This window comes from Arvicanthis niloticus, chromosome 20 (assembly GCF_011762505.2).
Source record: "Arvicanthis niloticus isolate mArvNil1 chromosome 20, mArvNil1.pat.X, whole genome shotgun sequence".
NCBI classification, from domain to species: domain Eukaryota; kingdom Metazoa; phylum Chordata; class Mammalia; order Rodentia; family Muridae; genus Arvicanthis; species Arvicanthis niloticus.
Window position 1 is genome coordinate 2770591 of NC_047677.1, and position 20799 is coordinate 2791389.

The window sequence follows — 20799 nt, forward strand, 5'->3', positions numbered from 1 at the left end:
AAGGAATACAAGAGCATGTATAGAGAAAAGCTGTAACAAAATGATCATGTATTAAGCCAAATATCAGTATTTTTTAATGACCAATTATATTATAATTTGGAGTAAGAAATATTTCATTAATTAATTAAGATACCTTTGTGATCTTGACCTATAATTTTGCATTAACACAGCAATAGCTTTAAAATAGGATGTTAGAACTTCTTTTGGAAATAAAGAAATATAAATCTATATTAATAATCTCTTTTTATCAAAGGACTGTTATAAAACAGCCAACAACCAATCAATGTATATAATATATCTATCAATAATAGCTTTTTCTATTTTCTCTAAAATTATTTTTCTTTTATCAGCCAATTGTAGAAAGAAATTAGGGTTTGTATCTCTGTTGAGAACATTAAACAGAGGCTTAAATTCTTTTGTGGAGAGCTTAAACTAAGATCTTAGCCAACTAGCATCTCCTATTTTGAAAATAACTTAAAATAAGTAAGCAATCTCTTTTTTTGAATTTTTGTATGACTATTTATTTAGGAATATAGCCAATGTCTCAGACATTGAAAAGATACTGTCTTTGGATGTTTCTGGAGCAACAAGCACTCTTCTAAAGATTTAAAGCTCATTGTCTGAGAACACAGGCTTGTATTAAAACTCTTTTAAAGGGATCAATTAATAAGCCAACTGTGTAACAAAAAGAAGGTGTTCATCCAAGCCTTGTTTGATCCCAGATAAAACTCTTGCTGATATCTCTTTTATATATCTGGTTTTTGAATGATTCTAACTCTGAGTTACCAGTTTTAATCTAGTATTTTATTACCAAAATTATACATTTGTAATCATACCCAATAATATATAACCAGGACATATAGAACATACTTACTATTTTTAAACCTATTAAGAATAAGAATAAATGTACATCTAAACAAATTTTTCTTACCTTTTTAGCTGTAATTTAAGAGAAAAGCACCCTTTCACTTATCAAACTGGAAAAAACCACTATCAACTCCCTTACTACAGAAGCCAAAAACCTTCTGGCCCCCTTCCAAGAGCTGCTTACGAAAACAATTAGCTCTTCCCAAGGTTGTTTTTGCCAGTGACCTTCTCTTAGCCACAGAGCAGGGTGAATTATCAGTTTTTCTTGTGTAAATTGAGACTGCCTCCCAAGAAAGTTTTAACTTTTCAGTTTTCCTTTTGAACAAGAAACATAAAACAACCAATCCTTCGAACAAGTCAAGACAAACAGTTGACACACATGGACAATATTGGCGTGCCAATGACAGACAATAGACATAGAAAGCAGGACTGAGAATTTCCCCAATGAGAGCCAGAGAGATCAGTACGCCCATCCCCAGATCATCTCCTGCTCACAGGAGGGCTCTGTAATAAGTTTTTGGTTTTTCTTAGGTTAACACGCCAGAGAGCAGGTAACTCCTTTCTCTCTCTCTCTCTCTCTCTCTCTCTCTCTTCTTTCTCTTTCTCTCTCTTATTTTCAAGGTTTAACTTCTTATCTCCTCCTTAGGAGCTATAACACTTTTTTTTTTTTTTTTTTTTTTTTTTTTTTTTTTTTTTTTTAATCAATAGCCCACTCTTGGGAAAACAACACTAATGAAAGGAAAGAATTCTTAAAGATTTTTTTTTTCTTAACTCTAGTTCCCCATGTTCTGAAGATAGGCTCCTGGAACCATGTCACAAAGAGTGACTGCTTAGAAAATGTTTGTCTCATGCTTTGTCTTTAACCCTAATTCCTTGTGTCCTGAGTTGACTCACCCCTTGAGACTGTCAGAAATAGTGACTGCTTAAAAAATACCTGTTCCAGGGCCCTCTACCTCAGGGCCCTGCTGCTCTGATCCTCCCCAGGATTGTCCTACAGTTGGGTGAGGCCGCTGTCAGGCGGACCTCGGGAGTCATCTTTTTGGATGCTACTGAGAAATTCCAGAGCCAAGCCTCTGGGAGGCTTTAGGCTCAGAGCACTAAAAAGTGCTCTGAGATTTGAAGTGCCTTCATGCACTCCGGGCAGCCACCCTCAATGCTCCTGAAAAACCAGTAGGCCTACCTCTCTCTGAAGATTTAACGTCCTCCCTTTTGTGATCTCCTTAAGCCCCTAAATTCTGGGGGTGGGGGGTGGGGGGGGCGGAACATCTCATCTTCAAGCTCCACAACACTGTGTGCCAAAATGTTCTGTCCAGCAGGGCATTAAACAGTGGTCCAGGGAGGTCACCTGAAAGAGAAGATGGGGGACAGGTGAACGCAAAGAATGGCCATCTGTCTATAGGCTGATTAAATCGCAATTTTTACTTTTTCACCAAGGGGTTATATATACAAAATAGCTGATCAAATCACAAGTTTTACTTTTTCCACACAGGGGTTATATACACAAAAAGGCAGGATGTGGGGGAAGGTGATGATGCAGGAACGTAAGTGTTCAGGGGGAGTACAGATGTCTTCCAGAACAGAGTATCAGCTGGTTGAAGCTTCAGGGGACAGGTCACTATGACTCCACCTATGATTCATTTGTCCTTATCTAAGTTGGTACTATCCACCAAGGCTACCTCTCTACAAGGTCTATGACGACCCAGGTTGGCAAATTTCCACCAAAGCTGCTTGTTGATAATATCTTATAGCTATCTGTTTCAGCGTTTTCCCACAGAGACCCGAGACTTTGTTAGCAGGCTGACTTAGGCCTATGGCTGATTTTAGGCCTTCAGTGTATAAGCAAAGCTGCCCCTGACATAATGACAACAGGACTTCTCAGGAAGGTGGGGGAGCTGCAGGCCAGATAGTGGATGTCAGGGTCCTTTGCTGGCTGTATCTCAGGTGGTCCCCACTGGCAAGAGATTGGTGAGGCAATATTCCAAGCTGGTAGTTCTTGGGTCCCTGGAGGCTTCCATGGGAAGCAGAATACTTTTGGGGTCCTACTGGGTTCCAGAGGTAGACAGTAGAGGTCAAGGAAGGATGTGCCACACACATCTGCAGGCTGTGCCCCAAGTGGGCCCGACTGAGAAGAGATTGTTGGAGTAGTGTTCCAAGCTGGTTAATTTTAGGGCCCGAAGACTTCTTCAGGAAACAGGATACTCTTGGTGTCCTGCAGGCTCCTGGTGAGCAACCTGGTGTCTTTGTCTCATTGATTATTGTTTTTTGTTTTCATGTCATTAATTTCTGCTCTGAGCATCATTTTTCCTTTCTGTTTACCAATTTTCAATTTTGCTTGTTATTGTTTTTCCAAAGTCCTTACCTGTGCTATTATTTATCTGCTATCTGTCTGGTTCGCTAACAGTAGCACCTGCAGCTCTAAGTTCTCTTCTTAGAACTACTCTTGTTGTGCATTATAGCCATTCCTTTGTTTAGTTGTTGCTGAAAGCAGGGTAAGATCGCTTTAAACATATATATATTACATGTAGATAAAATATATGTGTAATATATGTATAATATATGTATATGTATACATATATATGGTAGTGGTTTGAAAATGTTTGGCCTCGGGAGTGGCACTATTCAGAGATGTAGTCTTGTTGGAGGAAGTGTGTCACTGTGGGGGTGGGCTTTGAGAGACCTTTTTCCTAGCTGTCTAGAAGCCAATCTTCTGCTAGCCTTCAGATTAAGATGTAGAACTTTCAGTTCCTCTAGTGCCATGCTGTCTGGATACTTCCTTGCTTCCTGCCTTGATGGTAATGGATTGAATCTCTGAACCTGCAAGCCAGTCTTAATTAAATGTTTTTTATAAGAGTTGTTTCGGTCATGGTGTCTATTCACAGCAATGGAAATCCTAACTAAGATGTGCACGTGTGCGTGCGCGCACACACACACGTGTGTGTGTGTGTGGGGGGGTCTATGTATACATACATATCTATCTTTGAAATGAATATGTAGCCATGCTTGTTATATGGCCTTCTTCAGTATGTACTTGATTCTAATGGCTGACTTGTTCTGAGTATGAGAACACACCACCTTTCCCCCTCTGCTGTTGTGCCACTCATTTAATCAAGTACTTAAGAGCTTTGGTGACAGCAAAAGCTTCACAAAATATAGATTATTCACTGTGTGTGTGTGTGTGTGTGTGTGTGTGTGTGTGTGTGTGTGTGTGTGATTGGACACCCACTCCCACCCTGTTTGTTTCTCTGCCAATTTTCAGTATGAGCCTCATAACTTGGCCGTTCCTTCCATATGTGATCGTGTAATCTGTTCTTCTTAGGCTTCTTTTAGTACCAGTGCTTTATTTATTTATTTCTTCTCCTGTCGTCTTATCCACAGTGACTGCAGAAGTAGATATATTATTACAAAGTAGTGAACTTCATCTTAGATGTTCATCATTTTAGTCTGCATCACTAGATTTTCTTTTTCTTTAAATAATCTTTTAAAAATTTATTATTTTTTATGTTCATTGGTGTTTTGTCTGAGTTCCTTGTCTGTCTCTCTATGTGTTGGGGGGTCAGATTCTGGAACTGGAGCTATGGACAGTTGTGGGCTGCCATGTGGGTGCTGGGAATTGAACCAGGGTACTTTGGAAGAACATCCCATGCTCTTAACTTCTGAGCCATCTCTCCTGCCTGGCATCACTTGTTTTTTATGCCATCTTTTTTTACATTTTATAGATCAAGCTGTTAATCTGATACATTTTGTGATCCTGTTATTGTTATTTTTCTAAGCAAATAAGTTATTTCAAGAATGTAAACATAGTTTATAATTTATCCTTGGGTAAATTCTTGAACTGAAAGCAATGAAAAATCTTCAAAAATAAATAATTGTTTATTTTTTTTAAAAGCCAGTACATGTAGTAGATGAGAAAGTATTGAAGTTCTGTTTTACTTTTCACAATAAGTTTGTGTTACTTCACAGATTTGTTAACTTTTCTTATTTGTTGATATTAGACGTTGTACCTCACACTTGCTCACCCTCATTTCCATTGTATTAGCTTTTCTTGGGATTTGCTTTTACCTAACAGAGGATGTTTCACTGTATTTTTTTTTTCTCTTTTTGCCACTTACCTACAAATGCTTGTTCATTTCTCCTGTGTTTGTCAACTTTGGATCAGTACAGCCTTCCATTCCTTCTGGCACTCAAGGAATTGAACAAGGAGCATACGCCATAAAGATAGGAGGGTACAAATTTAGATTTTTTTTATCTTGTTTAATTATGTATTAGTTTGGAATCTGGCTAGATGTTATCAAGGTTTGGATATAAATGTTGTCTGTCATAGGCTAATGTGTTTTAACTACTTGCTCTTATCTAGAGGCGCTGTTTTTGGAGGATGTGGCCACTTTAGGAGGTGGGCTTTTGCTGGAAGAATGGGTTGGCTATGAAGCATCACTTGAAGGTTCTACCTTGTTCCTGTTCTGGACTGAGCTGTCTTTGCTTCCTAATCTACCAAGTTGTGAACAAGCAGTCTGGTTGGTGCTCACAAGTCGATAGGACTTGTCCTATTAGTGCCCTCTCTGCAGAGGGTTCGTGCCCTCTCAGGGGATGGGCTACATCCCCTGAACTAGGAGCACAAAGAAACTTCTTTTTAATTAAGTTGTTTTTGTCAGGTGATCAAGAGAAAGTTTTGGACCAGGGTTCGGTGACATACTAAACTGACCTTGTGGTTTTAAATCTCTTTGAATATGCTTTGAGGGAGGAATCTGCAAGATTTTGGAGGTCTGGACTGGAGAAGCGCTGTAAGACACCAAGTAACACTTACTAGATTATGCTGGTCAGGGATCCAGGGACCAGTATGCCAAGAGAAATAGAGACCAGGCAGTTTATTCTTGTGGGATTTCACAGGAGGTAAGGATGATGTCAGGATCTTGGCTAAAGTTCATTCATGTTACATCATGGTCATATGGAGTCCAGAGTCCAACTTCAGATACTGTTCCTTTCAGACTGTCTACCTTTCTTGAGACAGAATCTCTCTCACTGGCATAGCATTTGCTGAACTGGCTGAGCTGGAAGGCCAAGGACCCTTGGGAGCATACTGTGTTCACTTTTCCCGGACTGAGATTACTATAAGTGTGTGTCACTTTGTCTTCTTGTTATTGTTGTTTTTTTTCTTCTGTGTTTAATGTGTTCTGGGGATGAAACCCAATTTCTTGTTCTTCTAAAGTAAGCAGTTTTTTTTGACTTAGTTATACCCCTATTCCTCTGAGTAGTCCTAAAGTTCAGTGAATAGATTAACACCTTGTAAAACTGATATTCAGTACTCCTTGAACATATAAGTGAGGGATAAATAAATGGAGAATATATATTGGATTATAATTATTTTAGAAATTCTAATTTTTGTTGCAAAAACAGTTGTAAACAGTATGACCTGCTGTATGTGTTGCAAGCTGAATATCCCTTATTCAAAATTCATGGGAACAGAACTATGTCAAATGTATTTCAGAGTTTATGCAATGTTAGAATATTTCCATAGACTTTATCTGTGTTGGCTTTTTATAGGTTGCTCTAGTTTTATGTCTCTTTCTGTGACAAATAGATGGCAATAGATGAGAGGAAAGGATTTATTTGCTTGATGAGTCCAGGTGCTAGTTCGTTATGATGGGGAAGTTAAGAAAGGAACGTAAAATACCACATCCACAATTAATTATATAGAGAGAATGGAAACATACATCCTTGCTTGCTTGTTCCCATTTAGCTCTTTTCTTTTATATTATTCTAGATCCCCTGTCTAGGGCATCGTGCCATACATAATGGCTGGAGTCTTTGTGTATCAGTTAAAAACCAAAACAACATGCACACATTTCTCATCAGTACTCTCGTCTTGGTTTCTAGGTTGTTTAAGTTTACAGTTAAAACCAGCACAGTGGTAAAAATGAAATACTTTTTCTGTTGACTTCTTCATACCTTATTTTTTCAAGTCTGCTTTTAGTGATGGATAACTCTAGCAATATGATGATATTTTTTGGTTCAACACTGACAACAGTAGTTACTAATTTTATAATGATTACTTTCCCTCCAATCTATTATAAAAGGTAATAAGAAATAATAATAAGAATAACTTTAAAATTTATACCAGTTGTTTCTCCAATATAGATGATATTAAGTTTGATTTTCAGGTAGGGTTGAAGACAAGTATTGTGAAATATAATATTAAGACATATGTTCTTGTTTGCTTCTCTTTTAAGGAAACAAGCAAAAAAATTTCTACTACTCAGGACAAGAATTACAATACATTTATTTCATTCACTCACTGTGCCTTTTAGGAAGATTGTTGATTTATACACAAGGCAGGAAATTATTCCCCATAAAGCTGAAGAATAGAAAAGGTAAGTGGAATTGGGACCAATGAGTAGGAAAAGGTATGATAAGAGTTACAGCACATAGGTTCATATTTATAAACTTGGCTTGGTAGCTGTCTTGGTTACTGGTCTCTCACTGTGAAGAGACACTGACAATGTCAACTCCTATACAAGAAAACATTTAGTTGGGGCTGCCTTGCAGTTCCAGGGCTTTAGTTCATTCTCATGGCTGGGAGCATGGTGGTGCACAGGCAGACGTGGTGCTGAAGAAATAGCTGAGAGTTTTACATCCTGATACATAGGCTGCAGGAAGACACACTGAGCTTGGATTGGGCGTTTGAAACCCCAAAGCTCATTCTTGATGACACACTTCCTCCAAGTAGGCCAGACCTCCTCATCCTTTTCAAGTAGTGCCATTCAATGATGACTAATCAGTGAAATCAATGACCCTGCTGGGGCCATGCTTATTCAAACTTCCATCTGCTATGGTAACATATTAATTTGCTTTTTATTGTTCTAACAACACACTGTGATCAAAAGCAACTTGATGTTGAGAGGCTTCATTTCATCTTATACCTTATAGGCTTATAGTCTACCATGAAGGGAACTCAGGAAAGGAATTCAGAATAGAAACCTGGAGAATTCAATTCAGAAACCTGAAGCAGAGGCCATGGAGGAGTGCTACTTTGCATACCATGACCAAAAGCATATTGGGGAGGAGTCTATTTTACTTTCAAGCTTCTAAGTCCATTACCTAGGAAAGCCATGACAGGAACACAGAACAGGGAGACAGTAAGTGATTCAGAGGCCATGGAGGATTGTTGATTATTGATTTGCTCAGTCTGCTTTCTTATAGAACTCAGGACCACCAGTGCAGGAGTGGCATCATCCAGAATGAACTGGTCCAGCCCACATATATCACTAATTAAGAAAATGTCCTACAGGCTTGCCTACAGCCTGACCTTATGGAGGTGTTTTCTCAGTTGAGGGTCCCTCCTCTCAGATGACTCTAGCTTGTGTCAAGTAGATGCAAAAGAGCCAACATATAGGATGATGCTGGGGAGAGAATCATATCATGTATTACTACATGTTTTTTATCCTGTCTCATTTATTTTAGGAAATAGAGAGATCAGTTATCATCTTTAGTTCTCCAAAGATATTATATCTCTACTAAGAACACAGTATAGAGCAGAGTTCAGCAAACCTTCTGAAAACTGACAGTAAACTTATGGCCTTCGTGGATAATATGCCAGGTTTATGGTCATGCAGGAAAGTCAGCATAGTGTGCCTAGCGCTGCTTTCCTCAAGCTTGGCTCTTGCTGCCATGTGGGGAGGTGGGGTCCTATTAGTCCCAGCACTATAAGGACTCTTGAATCTTTTGTAGACGGTTCTCTGTGCCTGACCTGCCTGTATAAGCCAGTATTTCCATTTATGCTGGGCACCAGGTTTGCTTTTGGGACTTTAACGTTTTGATAGGTACTGGGCAGAGGACATCTGTGTCCTCCTTCCCTATAAGAACCTCAGGCACCACATCTCAAGCGAGATTTTCTGGAGTAATTGAATGTATCCATCATGGCTCCTCTGGGAGAGGCTCTCATGAGCTTGTGCCTGCTTTGCTCTGGATTTTGTGTTCTGTAATCTTTGTTTTTGATTTTGCTTTGCATAGTTTTATTATAATGTGTCATGTGAACTTGATTATATGAGTCTTGTGGGTCTTCCAACTCAGTCAAATCTGAACATGGTTACAGGACCTCTGATACATTTTAGAAATGGAAAATCCATTCTTAGCTTGTCAGCCTTATCATAAGAACTATAGTTTATTGATACTGCTCCAGAGTCTGTCTATTCATTGTGATGCTCTTGTCTAGATGTTTTATTTGCTCTAATTTATTTTAGCTCCTTGAGAACTGACAGGGCATTATGTACTTCTCTTACAATGTCCAAGGCTGTGTCACATAGTTTAAGACAGAGTGGGGGACATCATGAACTTTTCAGTTAAGGAGATACTATTTCATATGGTATTGCTGGATTTTACAAAACTACAAAGACTAGTGAATACATTTCATAGTTTTGCAGGTATTCAACTTAAATTTACATGCCTCTCATCTATAATAAATTTAGCATTTTAAATTCTTTTTTAACTATCGTATTTGCTCTATAAACAGTCACAGCTCATTTCAAAACTGAGTTTGATAATAACATAAACCAGCAATCAACTTTAAATTACATAGTTTTTCCAGAATATTTTAATGAAAGAATTCATAGCAAGCCTTGGTGAACTGTACCTGTGGGCCTAACTTGGTCTTTCATCTGGTTGGTGCCCTTCTGAGCTAAGCATGTGTTTTAACTATTAAATAGACTATTTTGTGCCATGTGGAAATGAATGCTAAATACTCATATTTTATTTAAAAAGCCATTATACTTATTATTTATTTGTTGATTGTGTATGGATAACTGTACTACAATTACCAACTTTTGTCTTTTTGTTAGAGATGGTCTGGGTACAAGGCTGAAATTATACATAGTCTGTGATGAAAAAAAATGCTGACCATGTTCTGCTGTACTAGAAATCTCAGCAGAACCAACATATTAAGATCATATTCTCATAATTGAATTGACTTAAATAGGCCTCGTGAGTCTCATGCATCTGTTGTGGATTTACATGATTGGCTACAGATGTCAAAACTATGCCTGAGCATAGCAAGACTCTGGGATAGTAGCTGCCCTCTAACTGTGTCTATTCTGGAGTGATGTGTGTTGGATCATAGCTCACTTCTGCTTGGGTGTATGTGTTAATTATGATGCAATCTTATAGATGAGTGGAATGAAGTTACATACTTTTTAGGTTGTAAGTACGTTACAAATTACTTCTTTTTTTTTTCTTTTGTAAAGATTCAGTATCCCTCACAAATCTTCTGGTTTTGTTTACTCAACTTATCTATTTTTCACCAAGTTGTCCAAAGATGACATCCGTTGTGTATTCAGGTAAATGCCTCCTCCCTAAGTTGACTGCTTGATTGATTAACAGTAGTGGACATTCAACTCATGATCCATCTATTTTAAATGGAGAAAAAAATAATTAAAATGTTTGAGTGTTCTCTTGGCTAGGTGTTTGAGTTACTTATTCTGGTAAATGTGTTTATTAAGACTTCATATTACTTGTGAGACATTACATTGGTTCTGAAGTAAGCTATGGAATTTAATTTTGTTCATAGATGTTTTAAGACATTTCTAATCTATTAATGTTTTAATGTAGAGTTAGTTTGGCTGAGAATCTTAATGCTTTCTTAATATCAAGATGTTCTCAAGTGTTATCAGGAGAAATTTGATTAATTGATTTGCTCTCTTTTTGGATTTTCTGCCCTTTGTGTTTCTAAGGTGTTTTAAATAGCTTGCTGGTTTTGGTTTGTTCTAGTTTAAGGTTTTACTATTGTAGTGATGGAACACCATGACTGAAGCAACTTGGGGAAGAAAAGGTTCATTTGGCTTACACTTTCATTTCACTGTTCATTATTGAAGGAAGTCAGGATAGGAACTCAAACAGGGCAGGAATCCAGAGGCAGGAGCTGATGCAGAGGCCATGGAGGGATGCTGCTTACTGGCTTGCTCATCATGCCTTGTTCAGTCTGCTTTGTTATAGAACCCAGGACCACCAGCTCAGTGGTGGCTGTACCCACAGTGTGCTGGGCCCTCCCCCATTAATCATTCACTGAGAAAATGTTCTAATGGCCTGCCTACAGCTTGATCTTATTGAGGCATTTCCGCAGTCGTGGTATCTCCTCTTGAGAGTGACCCTAGCTTATGCCAAGTTGACATAAAGCTAGCCAGCACAACTAAACCCTTGCCAACTTGATAGAGAAACAGAGCAGTAGTAAGCAACAATCTTTTTTCTCATTCATTCCCAAGATCTCACATTAATAAGATCATCACAATATTAAAATATTCCAAAATTTAAAAGTTCCGTAGTCTTTAAAACTTCAAACCCTTAAGAATTTAGTCTTTTTAAGAAATCCAGGGAACAAGGATAACATTTGAAATGTAAATAAGTAAAATAACCAATAAAAAAGTTTAAAAAAAAGAAATCCAGTTTTTCAAAGATCCAAAGTCTTTTAAAATTCAGCGCTCCCAACTGTACCTCCTATCAAATCAAAAATAAATGCTTTCTTTCTTCAAGAGGGAAGAACTAGGGCACAGTCACATGTTTTAAATCCAAAAATTCAGTTGTTTTCAGGATCTTCTTGGTTAAGTATAAAGTAAAAGAGAATCTCTTCATATTTTATTGTAAATTGCTATTTGCTCCTATGCATGTTGACCAGCTTATAAAAATGTTTTAAATTATTACCATTTAAAATAATGTTTCCTTTTCTTTTGTATATCAACAGAAATCTTCAATGTAAAACAAAATATCAGAAATAATAATGTAAACTATAGTCTTTTAAAATTGGGAAATAGCTTGGAAATGCTAGCACAGATTCTGAGAGAGCCTGGAGTAAGAGAAAAAATGGATTGGGCTACATATTAGTCATATAATATATGTGTCCGCCAGAATGATTTTTCTGTGTGGTTATAATAGTGTATTGTTCTTAATGTGCTCCCTTAGACCTCTTCTGTGTTCCAGCATTTACATGATAGAGTAGTACCGTTAGACCCCTGCTGCATGCTTGTACAGCATCGATTAGACTGAACACGATCTTCCCTCGGTAAAGGTCCTCAGTATTGTGGCTTACTGTCTAGTCAGCTGTCTCTGTCTTCTCAGACCGCTATGTTTAGTACAGTGCTCAGTAAGCATTTACTTCTGTCATGTCAGTGGGTAAGTACACGTCCATAGTGTTTGTCATTCATCTGGAACTGAATGCAAAGTCACCAAATCCTTTTATGAACTTGAAGTTAGCATGCTTATGGAATGAAGACTAGTGTAATATTAATTTAAAACCTTGTTAGTTTTATACTGTTTTTTGGGCAATCATATCACATTTGTGTAAGGAAGTTAGATTAAATGTGGCCTTTTGTGGTCACCTTCTGGAGGTGTCCATTCTTTGGTGTCTTCCTTTTGCTTGTAGTTTAATCTGGATGTTTCATTTAATTTTTTTTTACTAAGCCCATATACCCAAGTACATTAAGAAAAGGAAATCAGTAAATGTAATGAACTTGTTTTCTGAGAGATTGAAAGTTGAGTCTTCTTCCAGCCATATCTTCAATATCAAGGTGTGATTTGGGGTCTAACTGAAAAATGTTATATTGTCTTTTGTATTTTTTTAATTATCTTGAAGAGATAGTAAGCTAAATAAGATAAGTTTCATTTTATAATTCTCATCAGGGATTTAGTTGTTGATTTTTTTAAAATGCCCAGTCTCTCTCTGATCCTTGTGGAACTATTCACTTTCTGTTGAACAGTGAGAAGCAGAAGTAGACAGTGCTTTGACTTTCTGCTTTGTCCTTCTGGTTCTCAGAGAATTATTCTCCTGCAAGTATGGTGACCGATGTTTTGCGGATGCTCTGCGACCAGAAGGAATGTGCCGTTGAGTGCTTATACAACAGCACAGTGACAGAGGCGCTTCTCCAGCCCATTCATAACCTGATGAAAGGAAGTGCGGTGGGTGTCACCCAAGAGGAAGAGGAGCCGCTGGCTTCAGCGGTTGGTACTAGTTCACAGCCAGCGGCTCTACATTTCTGACATGGGTGTGATGTTTTCTGACAGATATTTCTTACATGTATTTTTTGTTTTTGTTGGGTTTTTTTTTTTTTTTTTTTTTTTTTTTTTTTTTTTTTTTTTGCTCCTGAGGATCTTTATTTGTTAAGTCATAGTCTATGCAGTTATTTGATTTATTAGTTATGACGGGTGGTAGGAATATATACCTACAGACCACATTTTATTTTATTTTTTTCTAATCAAACTCAGTTCTGTTGGTGGGAAAAAAACTTAGAAAAAAGTTATACTATTAAGAAGTTATTTGTCTCATGAATGTAATAAATTGTGTATGTCTTACATATTCTAATAAGTTTTATAGCTTTTGGAAATACTATTATATTCCTGAAGAGTCAGCTCTGCCAGGAGAGCAGTGTGAACAAGTGTGAGCTGAACAGCCACGCTGTCTTCACAGTGCACCTAGTTTTTCATGCTAGAGACTTTCACCAGAGAATAAACTGAGGTAGAGGGAAGTGGCCTGTTCCACCTCAGACAGCCAACATGTGGTGAAGTTGGCATCCTCACCAGGACTGCCATATGTCTAAGGTAGCTCATCACTTCTCTCATGTAGACTCTGAGGCAGTGTTGTTAGAGTGCACACAGAGCTGGGAGTTAAAATGTCTTTTATGTGCTTGGTAGCGCCTTTACCTGTTTCTTCTCCCTCCTGGATCATACCACACTTCTCTGGGCCACAAATACATTGTGGGTTGCTGTTGGATGCATTAATGCCACTGTTTTCAACTTTGCATTTACCAAGTGTTCTGTATTTATGCACTGCTCACATTTTCTACATAGTGTTATGATATACTCCGTGTTTATTCAATCCCTTCCTCCTGGGAGTGAGACCTTCTGTGTGCGAAAATGTCCTCTCCTGGGTTCTGCAGTCAGCCCTGTGTTTGCACTATTATTTGCATTTTTTTGTATTGCATTTATCTATCTATCTATCTATCTATCTATCTATCTATCTATCTATCTATCTATTTGGGATGGTATTCACATGCTGTGCTGTGTATGTAGAGGTCAGGTGATAACTTTGCCACCAAGTGGATCCCAGGGTTCAAATTCAGGTCATCAAGCCTCTCTTGCTGGCTCTGAATTGTTCCCTTTTTAAGTATAGGCCAGTTCACTGACACACAGGGGCTCTCTAGTACCTAATTTAAGATAATCAGCATCACCTAAGGAGCCATTGCTCTTCAGTGCTCAGCAGTACAGAAGACAGTAAGGCATGCTCACATCTTTTAGAAGATCACTCTAATCACCTTCTAAATGGGAGATAGTTAACATGAACAACAGAAAGTTCTAAAGCAAAACTGTTTGCATGACAAAATATGTGGACACAGGTATAAGTGTGCATTAATATATATGAGAGAAGGAACACATTTTAGATACAGGTGTCAAGAAAAGTAGTTTTTATGAAAACAGAGTATCTACTAGAGTTGGATATACGGATAGTTGTGTGTGTGTGCACGCACATACGTATATCTATGTCTTTATATTTTTGTGTACACACAGCATGTATACATATGCATATGAATATAATGTACATAAATATATACATAGAAACACACATGCGTTTAATTTTTTTCTTGGGACAGGGTTTCCATATATAGCCCAGATAGACCTGATTGTCTCAATCTCCTGCCCCATTTAGTGTCTGAGTGCTGGAATTACTAGACATGTATGTGCAGGTCGTTTTCTCTTTATTATTGCTGTGACAAATTAACTCAAGAAAATAGCTTAAAGGAGAAAAGGTTAGACATCTAATACCTAATTTCAGACATCTAGAGTCATGTAGTGATCCTCTGCTATATCAGTGCTCTGTACTGGGCATTATAAGTATAGAAAAGAATAAGGCATGCTTATGTTAGCTCCCAGGTTAAGGGGCAGTCTGTCATGGTAGGGACCTAGGATCTTGAAGGACCTGTTTATGTTGCACCCCACAGTTAAGGAATGAAGATTAACACATACTACTACTCACCAACCTTCCTACACTTATATAGTCCGGGATCCAAACTAGGGAATGGCACCACCCACAGTGGATCTATCACCACCAAATCAGTTAATATAATCATAGTTTAAAATACTAATAAAATCTTGTCATTATTATTTTTTTTTTAATGTGCAGGCTGCTCCAGATTGCTCTGAAACAGCTCTAATTCACATAGCTGATATTTTGGCAAGAATCGCTTCTGTAGAGGAAGGACTTATTTTACTTCTGTATGGAGAAAATATGAACTCTTCTGAAGAAGAGAGGTACGTGTATATTTTATTCTGTGTAACTATTTGGCTGTTCTTAGGTTTCCAGAACAGGTACACATTAAACTGTCTTTGATAAGTCTTTTAAAATGTTTATCGATTTTCTGTGCATGTATGTGTATGTGCCTACAAAAGTTTATGTGCGCCACATGCATGCATTCAGGCATCCCTGGAGGGTGGAAGAGGGTATCGGATGCCCCGGAAGGGGAATTACAGGCAGTTGTGAGCTACCATGCAAGTGCTGGGATCCTGGATCCTCTGAAGGAGCAGTAAGTGCTCTTAACATGGGAACCACCTCTTCAGCCCCTGTGCTAGCTAATCTTAGCTCACAGTAAGTAAGGATAGCAGGTATCATTCCAGATGGGATCCAATATCCTGTTACCTGCTCCCCAAGACTGTCTCACAGGCTTCTCAAGCCACAAGTAGTCGGTTCAAGTCAAACAGATTGATAAAGGAGAAGACACACCTTTCCTGTCATCCCATCCTAGCTCCGCCTTTGCCCATTGGTAGCCTTGTGTTACTTAGACTTCTAGTAGTTCCAGACTCTGTGCTTCTGATGGTGTGAGACTTCAGCAAACCTGTGGACCTATAAATGTGTTTACTCTTGGTTGCTTAAAAATGACATCATATATGTTACCCTGAGATTTCAGTTCTGAACATAGACATTTTCTTGGGTAAGTACAGAATAAAACTTCATTTTATTTTAGCATTGTACTCTTATTTCAACTTGCTGTAATTTACTCAGATTCCACCGCACTCCCCTTTAGTATATAACAAGTTGTGCCTCCCCAAATGACACTGTAATGTGCACAGCCTGTTGATATGATGAATTACGTTAATCGGCTTTTAAATGCCAAGCAGCCTTACTCAGGGTCTAACTGCCACCTGGCTGTGGGGAACGTTCCTCTCCGCCATGGTGGCCTTGAGTTTCCAGCGGCTGCTGTGGATCTGTGCCACACTGACAAATGACATCAGCCTCAGAATCTGGAATCTTTTTGTTCTTTGATATTTCTATAATGCTGGTTTCATAAGTTAGAAATGACTTCTCCTGCTTCTATCTTGTGGAAGGAATTGTAGAGAACTGTTACAACTTCTGTAAGTATTGTTCATCTGCGAGACGGTGTGTGCCTGACATTATCCAATTCTTTTAATTACATAATTTCTTTATTAGATGTATGAACCTGTTGGGAGTTATTTCCTTTTGTGTGGAATTTAACAGGTTGTTTTTTGCAGAGAAATGCAGCTATTTATCTATTTATGGTTTAGAGTTATGGGGAATTTGATCTTACTATCTTGATAGTACCTGGGATCAGTACTGAACAACCTCTGCTCTCATTTTGGTACTAGCAATTTTTAGTTATTATTATTAGTCTTCTTCTTATTATTATTTGTCCTAACTTGAAACTCTGTGGCTTTTTCCGGAAACATCACATTTTTATCTTATTGTGTGTGTATATATGCTTGTGGATGTGTGTGTGTGTGTTGTGTATGTGCACATACACATGGTTGTGTTCACAGGCATGCACATTCCATGGTACATGTATGGGTTTCAAAGGGCAACATTATGAAGTTTGTTTTGTTCTTATATATTGATAGAATTCTGGGGATCAAACTCAGGGCATTGCACTTACATGGCAAGTACTTTTTTTATTTGCTGAACAATCTCCCTGGGATGATTATGTGAATATGTGCACAATTAGATGATTTTCTCCATACAGAAGTAAAATAAGTCCTTCCTCTATGGAAGCGATTCTTGCCAAAATATCAGCTATGTGAATTAGAGCTGTTTCAGAGCAATCTGGAGCAGCCTGCACATTAAAAAAAAAAAAAAATAATGACAAGACAAATCATCTAATCTAATCATCTAATCATGTGAGTTGTTTCTGTGCATATGTAAGTGTGAATGCATATGTGTGGGTATGTGTGGGTATGTGCACACATGTGTTAGTGTTTTGCATATGTGAATGTGTATGTTAGCATGTGTGCATATGTGAGTGTGTATATGTATATGTGAGTATGTGTGCATATGTGAGTGTATGTGTGTGCTTATGTGCATGGGTGAGTGTGTGTGTTTAAAGCAGAATATCTTATTCCTGTTGGAATACAGTAAATTTGTTCACCTCCATGGATAATGAAGTTTCATCATATGCTTTATCATTTTCCCTCCATTTGTTTTTAATCTGTTGTTTTGAGTTCTTTTATTATTTCTAGGATGTTTAAAAAAAAAAAAAAACTGTTGGTAAGGGGTACAAGGGCAGTTGTCACTTGTGGCTGTTACTTTGGTTTTTGTTGAAAATGCATGGGATTTTCCTAGAAAGAACCCTACCAAAGCCTCCTGCAGTTACTTGCCTGAACAACCACCCAGGTCCCTGCAGGAGTTGGTGTGGAAGTGGTGCCGAGTCCCAGGCCTCAGCACATCCTTTTTGACTTGATCTTCCCTCCTGTGTTTCCTGATCTACTTGCCTTTCAAGAAGTCCCCGGGTTGGCATCATGCAATTTTAAGTGGGACCTGGCGGATAGAGTTTTTTATAAAGTTTCTTCTAGCCACTCATGCTTTCAGCGCTGTTTTGTTCCTAGTCACAGAGATATTTAATTCATCAGGTACTAGTATGCTTTTTCAGACTTCTTGAAGTGAGTCTGATGTACCTCGGTGGTGACTGCCACTTTTTAGGTTTACTCAGCTGTTCTGAATTCCAAGGTCCAAAATTTCCCATCATCTTTTCCATTTGCTTTGTTTTGGAGGGTTTTTATGCATTTTAAAACTAGTTTTACTTATGAATTTTAGAATTTGTAGAAGAAACAGAGCAATGTTATGCATTTAGTTTGTTGGTTTGAACTGGAGCTGTTGAGTATTTAACACTTTTTTTTTTTAAGGAATAGTTATGTTTTATCATGAATTCTAACATTTTTTCATCTCTTGCTTAACCCTCTGCAAATTCATTTTTTAAAAATAATGCCTTCCTAATAACATACACCAGCCTTGAACTGTGACCCCCTCAGCCTGTCACTCCTAATTGTATGTAAGTTTATTACGTAGCATCGATTTTGGGCCTGGGTAATTTTGGTGTGTGATGCATTTATTTGCAAGGTTTTTTTTTTTTTTTTTTTGTAGCAAAGTTTATAAAATAAATAAATAAAGTTACTAATTAGAAAACCTAAAGAAAAGTGCTTGTATGCCTGGCCCTGTATCCTTATGTAAGGTTTCTGTCTCTGTATGCATACTGGTTGGTTTTTTTTTTTTTTTTTTTTTTTTTTGTGAGACAGGGTTTCTCTGTGTAGCCCTGGCTGTCCTGGAACTAACTCTGTAGACCAGGCTGGCCTCGAACTCAGAAATCCGCCTGCCTGCCTCTGCCTCCCAAATGCTGGGATTAAAGGCATGAGCCACCACTGCCCGGCGGCTCATGCATACTGTTAATTTGGATAAATCAGGGTTTTGCCAGTAACTGCCTCTAGGGTATGTATGTGGTTTTGTTTTTAAAGAAAGGTTCTGTCACATCGAAGTGGGACAAATAACATATAAACTACCAGAAGTGACTTCTGGTTATCATTGGATAGTATCCTGATTGTTTCCTTAGTAGAAAGGCTGGAATGTTTGCAGATGCAATTAGTAAGAGTCCAGCTCATTCCGTTTTGTTTTTCACAGTGGAGCGATGAGCAGCTCACTAGCTGTTAAAAGGAATTAGGGGGCTAGGAAATGTCTTAGCAGGGAAACATGCTACCTACTAAACTAGATGTCCTGTATTTAATTGCTGGGACTCACATGGTAGAACTAGAGACCTGATTCCTGCAATCGTCCTCTGGTCTCCAGGTTGTCCCACAACTTTTATATACACACCCCCACACAGAATTAGCAATATTTTTATGGACTGCTTATGGTATTAGCATTGACATTAAGTGAAAAAAGAGAAAGGACAGATGAATGTTTATAGACTGCTGCCCTCTGTGGACAGAACAGTATGAACCATCTGTTTGCTTATATCATGGAGACAGATTGAAAGGCAAGGAAAATGGTTAGTTCCAGGGAACAGAAGAGACATACACGGAGAAATGTTTTCCATGGGATATACATTGATTATACTTAGATTTTAGTTTAGAATTAAATAGTTGCTTTAGGCTCCAAATGTTAAATAACATAAAGAAGAAAGAACTCACAAGTTTTAAAACCTGTGAAGATATTGAGTAAGCAAACTTAACAGGCTGGTTAGTGACAAAGTCGTGTAGAAAGAAAATTACTTCAGGTAATGTCAGCATGATTGACTGTAGCTCAGAGTAGTATAAGGGAAATAATCTTCAGTGCCAGCTGCATTTGATATTTTGAAATTATTATGGATAATAAACAACTAGATAATAACATTTGGAACTAAGACTTTATCAGTGTAAGATACAATATAACATCGTAAAATTAAAGAAACAAGTAAAATCTTGACTTCTCAGCTCATAGTGGAAATACAATCCTGAACTTAGTTTTTTTTTTTTTTATAAAAAGATAAATTTTTTTTACATCACTACTCTGTCAAAGGCCTAGAAGCAGTGATATTGACAGCAGATGCTGCATTATGATATCTCTGTATCTTTCTTTTTCCCCATAACGGGAGACAGGAGGCCTTGAAGAAATGACTGTTTCTAGGTCAGGAATAAGAAGTATACAGAATCATCCTTACATAATTTTTACTCTAGAAAACAAGGTAGCTATTTAAAACTCTGAGGATAGCACCAAACCTTCCTCAAGGAAGATTCTACTGTCTTTAAGATGTGTAACTTGAGGATCAAAAACTAATGGGTACAACAGTGTGAAATATTATTAGGTTTATAAAAACATGGATTAACAATATTAAAATAGTAAGAATATAAAAATAGTAAAAAATAAAGCACAAATGGACTGAGACATTTCTTTTTGATGGTGCTATGATACCAAGTATATTTATTACTTTGCAAATTAATATTAGAATATTTCCAACTTTCCTTTACACACTGTACTTTAACAGGTTACCCAGGAAACATTCTTTGCAGAAGTCTAGTTACTAAAAACCAACAAAATTCTTGAATCAGAAAAGATTCATGAAGTACTTCATCATGAAATCTTGGTAATCACCACAATAATTACTAAAATCATTGGTGAAATGCCTGTGGGCTTCCATCTGCCAAGCTAACTTTCAGTATCACCTAAATTGGGACCACCGAATAATTGGCCTATACAGGAGGCACACATCACCAATGAAGCTATTTACCCAGGAAGAAACAAGAACTAAAGTTTAAGCCTCAGGATCTAATTATTATCTTCGAGAACATTTGAGGAAATAGGAACTGTGTTGGAGGATACTGTGGGGAAACAGTTATTCAAATATAAAATTATTGAATCATTGACTTGGAGAAAAACTGCACAGGGAGTATAAATCATCCAGCATAGCCTGCAGGATTTGTAGGAAGTGTAATTTAAACAAACCTATCTAGGGGAAGTGACATCCCTGAGAGACTAAAGAGAAGTTAAATATGGGCTGTCTAACTAAAGATTGCAACTTTTACGTGAGTACACTACCTTTAAAATAGAAATTTTGTCATTTGAAGATTGTACACTTGGTTACATATGTAAGATAAGGATGAAAACATGTTTGTCATGCTGCTGGAGAAAGGTACCAGGGGACTTGACTGCTC

The 20799-nt window shown here is 37.7% G+C and overlaps 1 protein-coding gene across 4 annotated transcripts in view; it reads left to right on the forward strand.

Annotated features, from left to right (window-relative positions):
- The window catches only part of Tbc1d32 (TBC1 domain family member 32), a 210303-nt gene that overhangs the window by 63940 nt on the left and 125564 nt on the right, over positions 1 to 20799 (forward strand). For 3 of the 4 annotated variants that reach the window (XM_076917034.1, XM_076917033.1, XM_076917035.1), the window contains 4 exons: positions 7092 to 7232; positions 10098 to 10190; positions 12656 to 12840; positions 15017 to 15144. In XM_076917034.1, the coding sequence (XP_076773149.1) occupies positions 7092 to 7232; positions 10098 to 10190; positions 12656 to 12840; positions 15017 to 15144 (547 nt within the window). The remainder of the gene's footprint in view (positions 1 to 7091; positions 7233 to 10097; positions 10191 to 12655; positions 12841 to 15016; positions 15145 to 20799) is intronic. The other variant, XM_034524089.2, reaches the window with a different exon arrangement.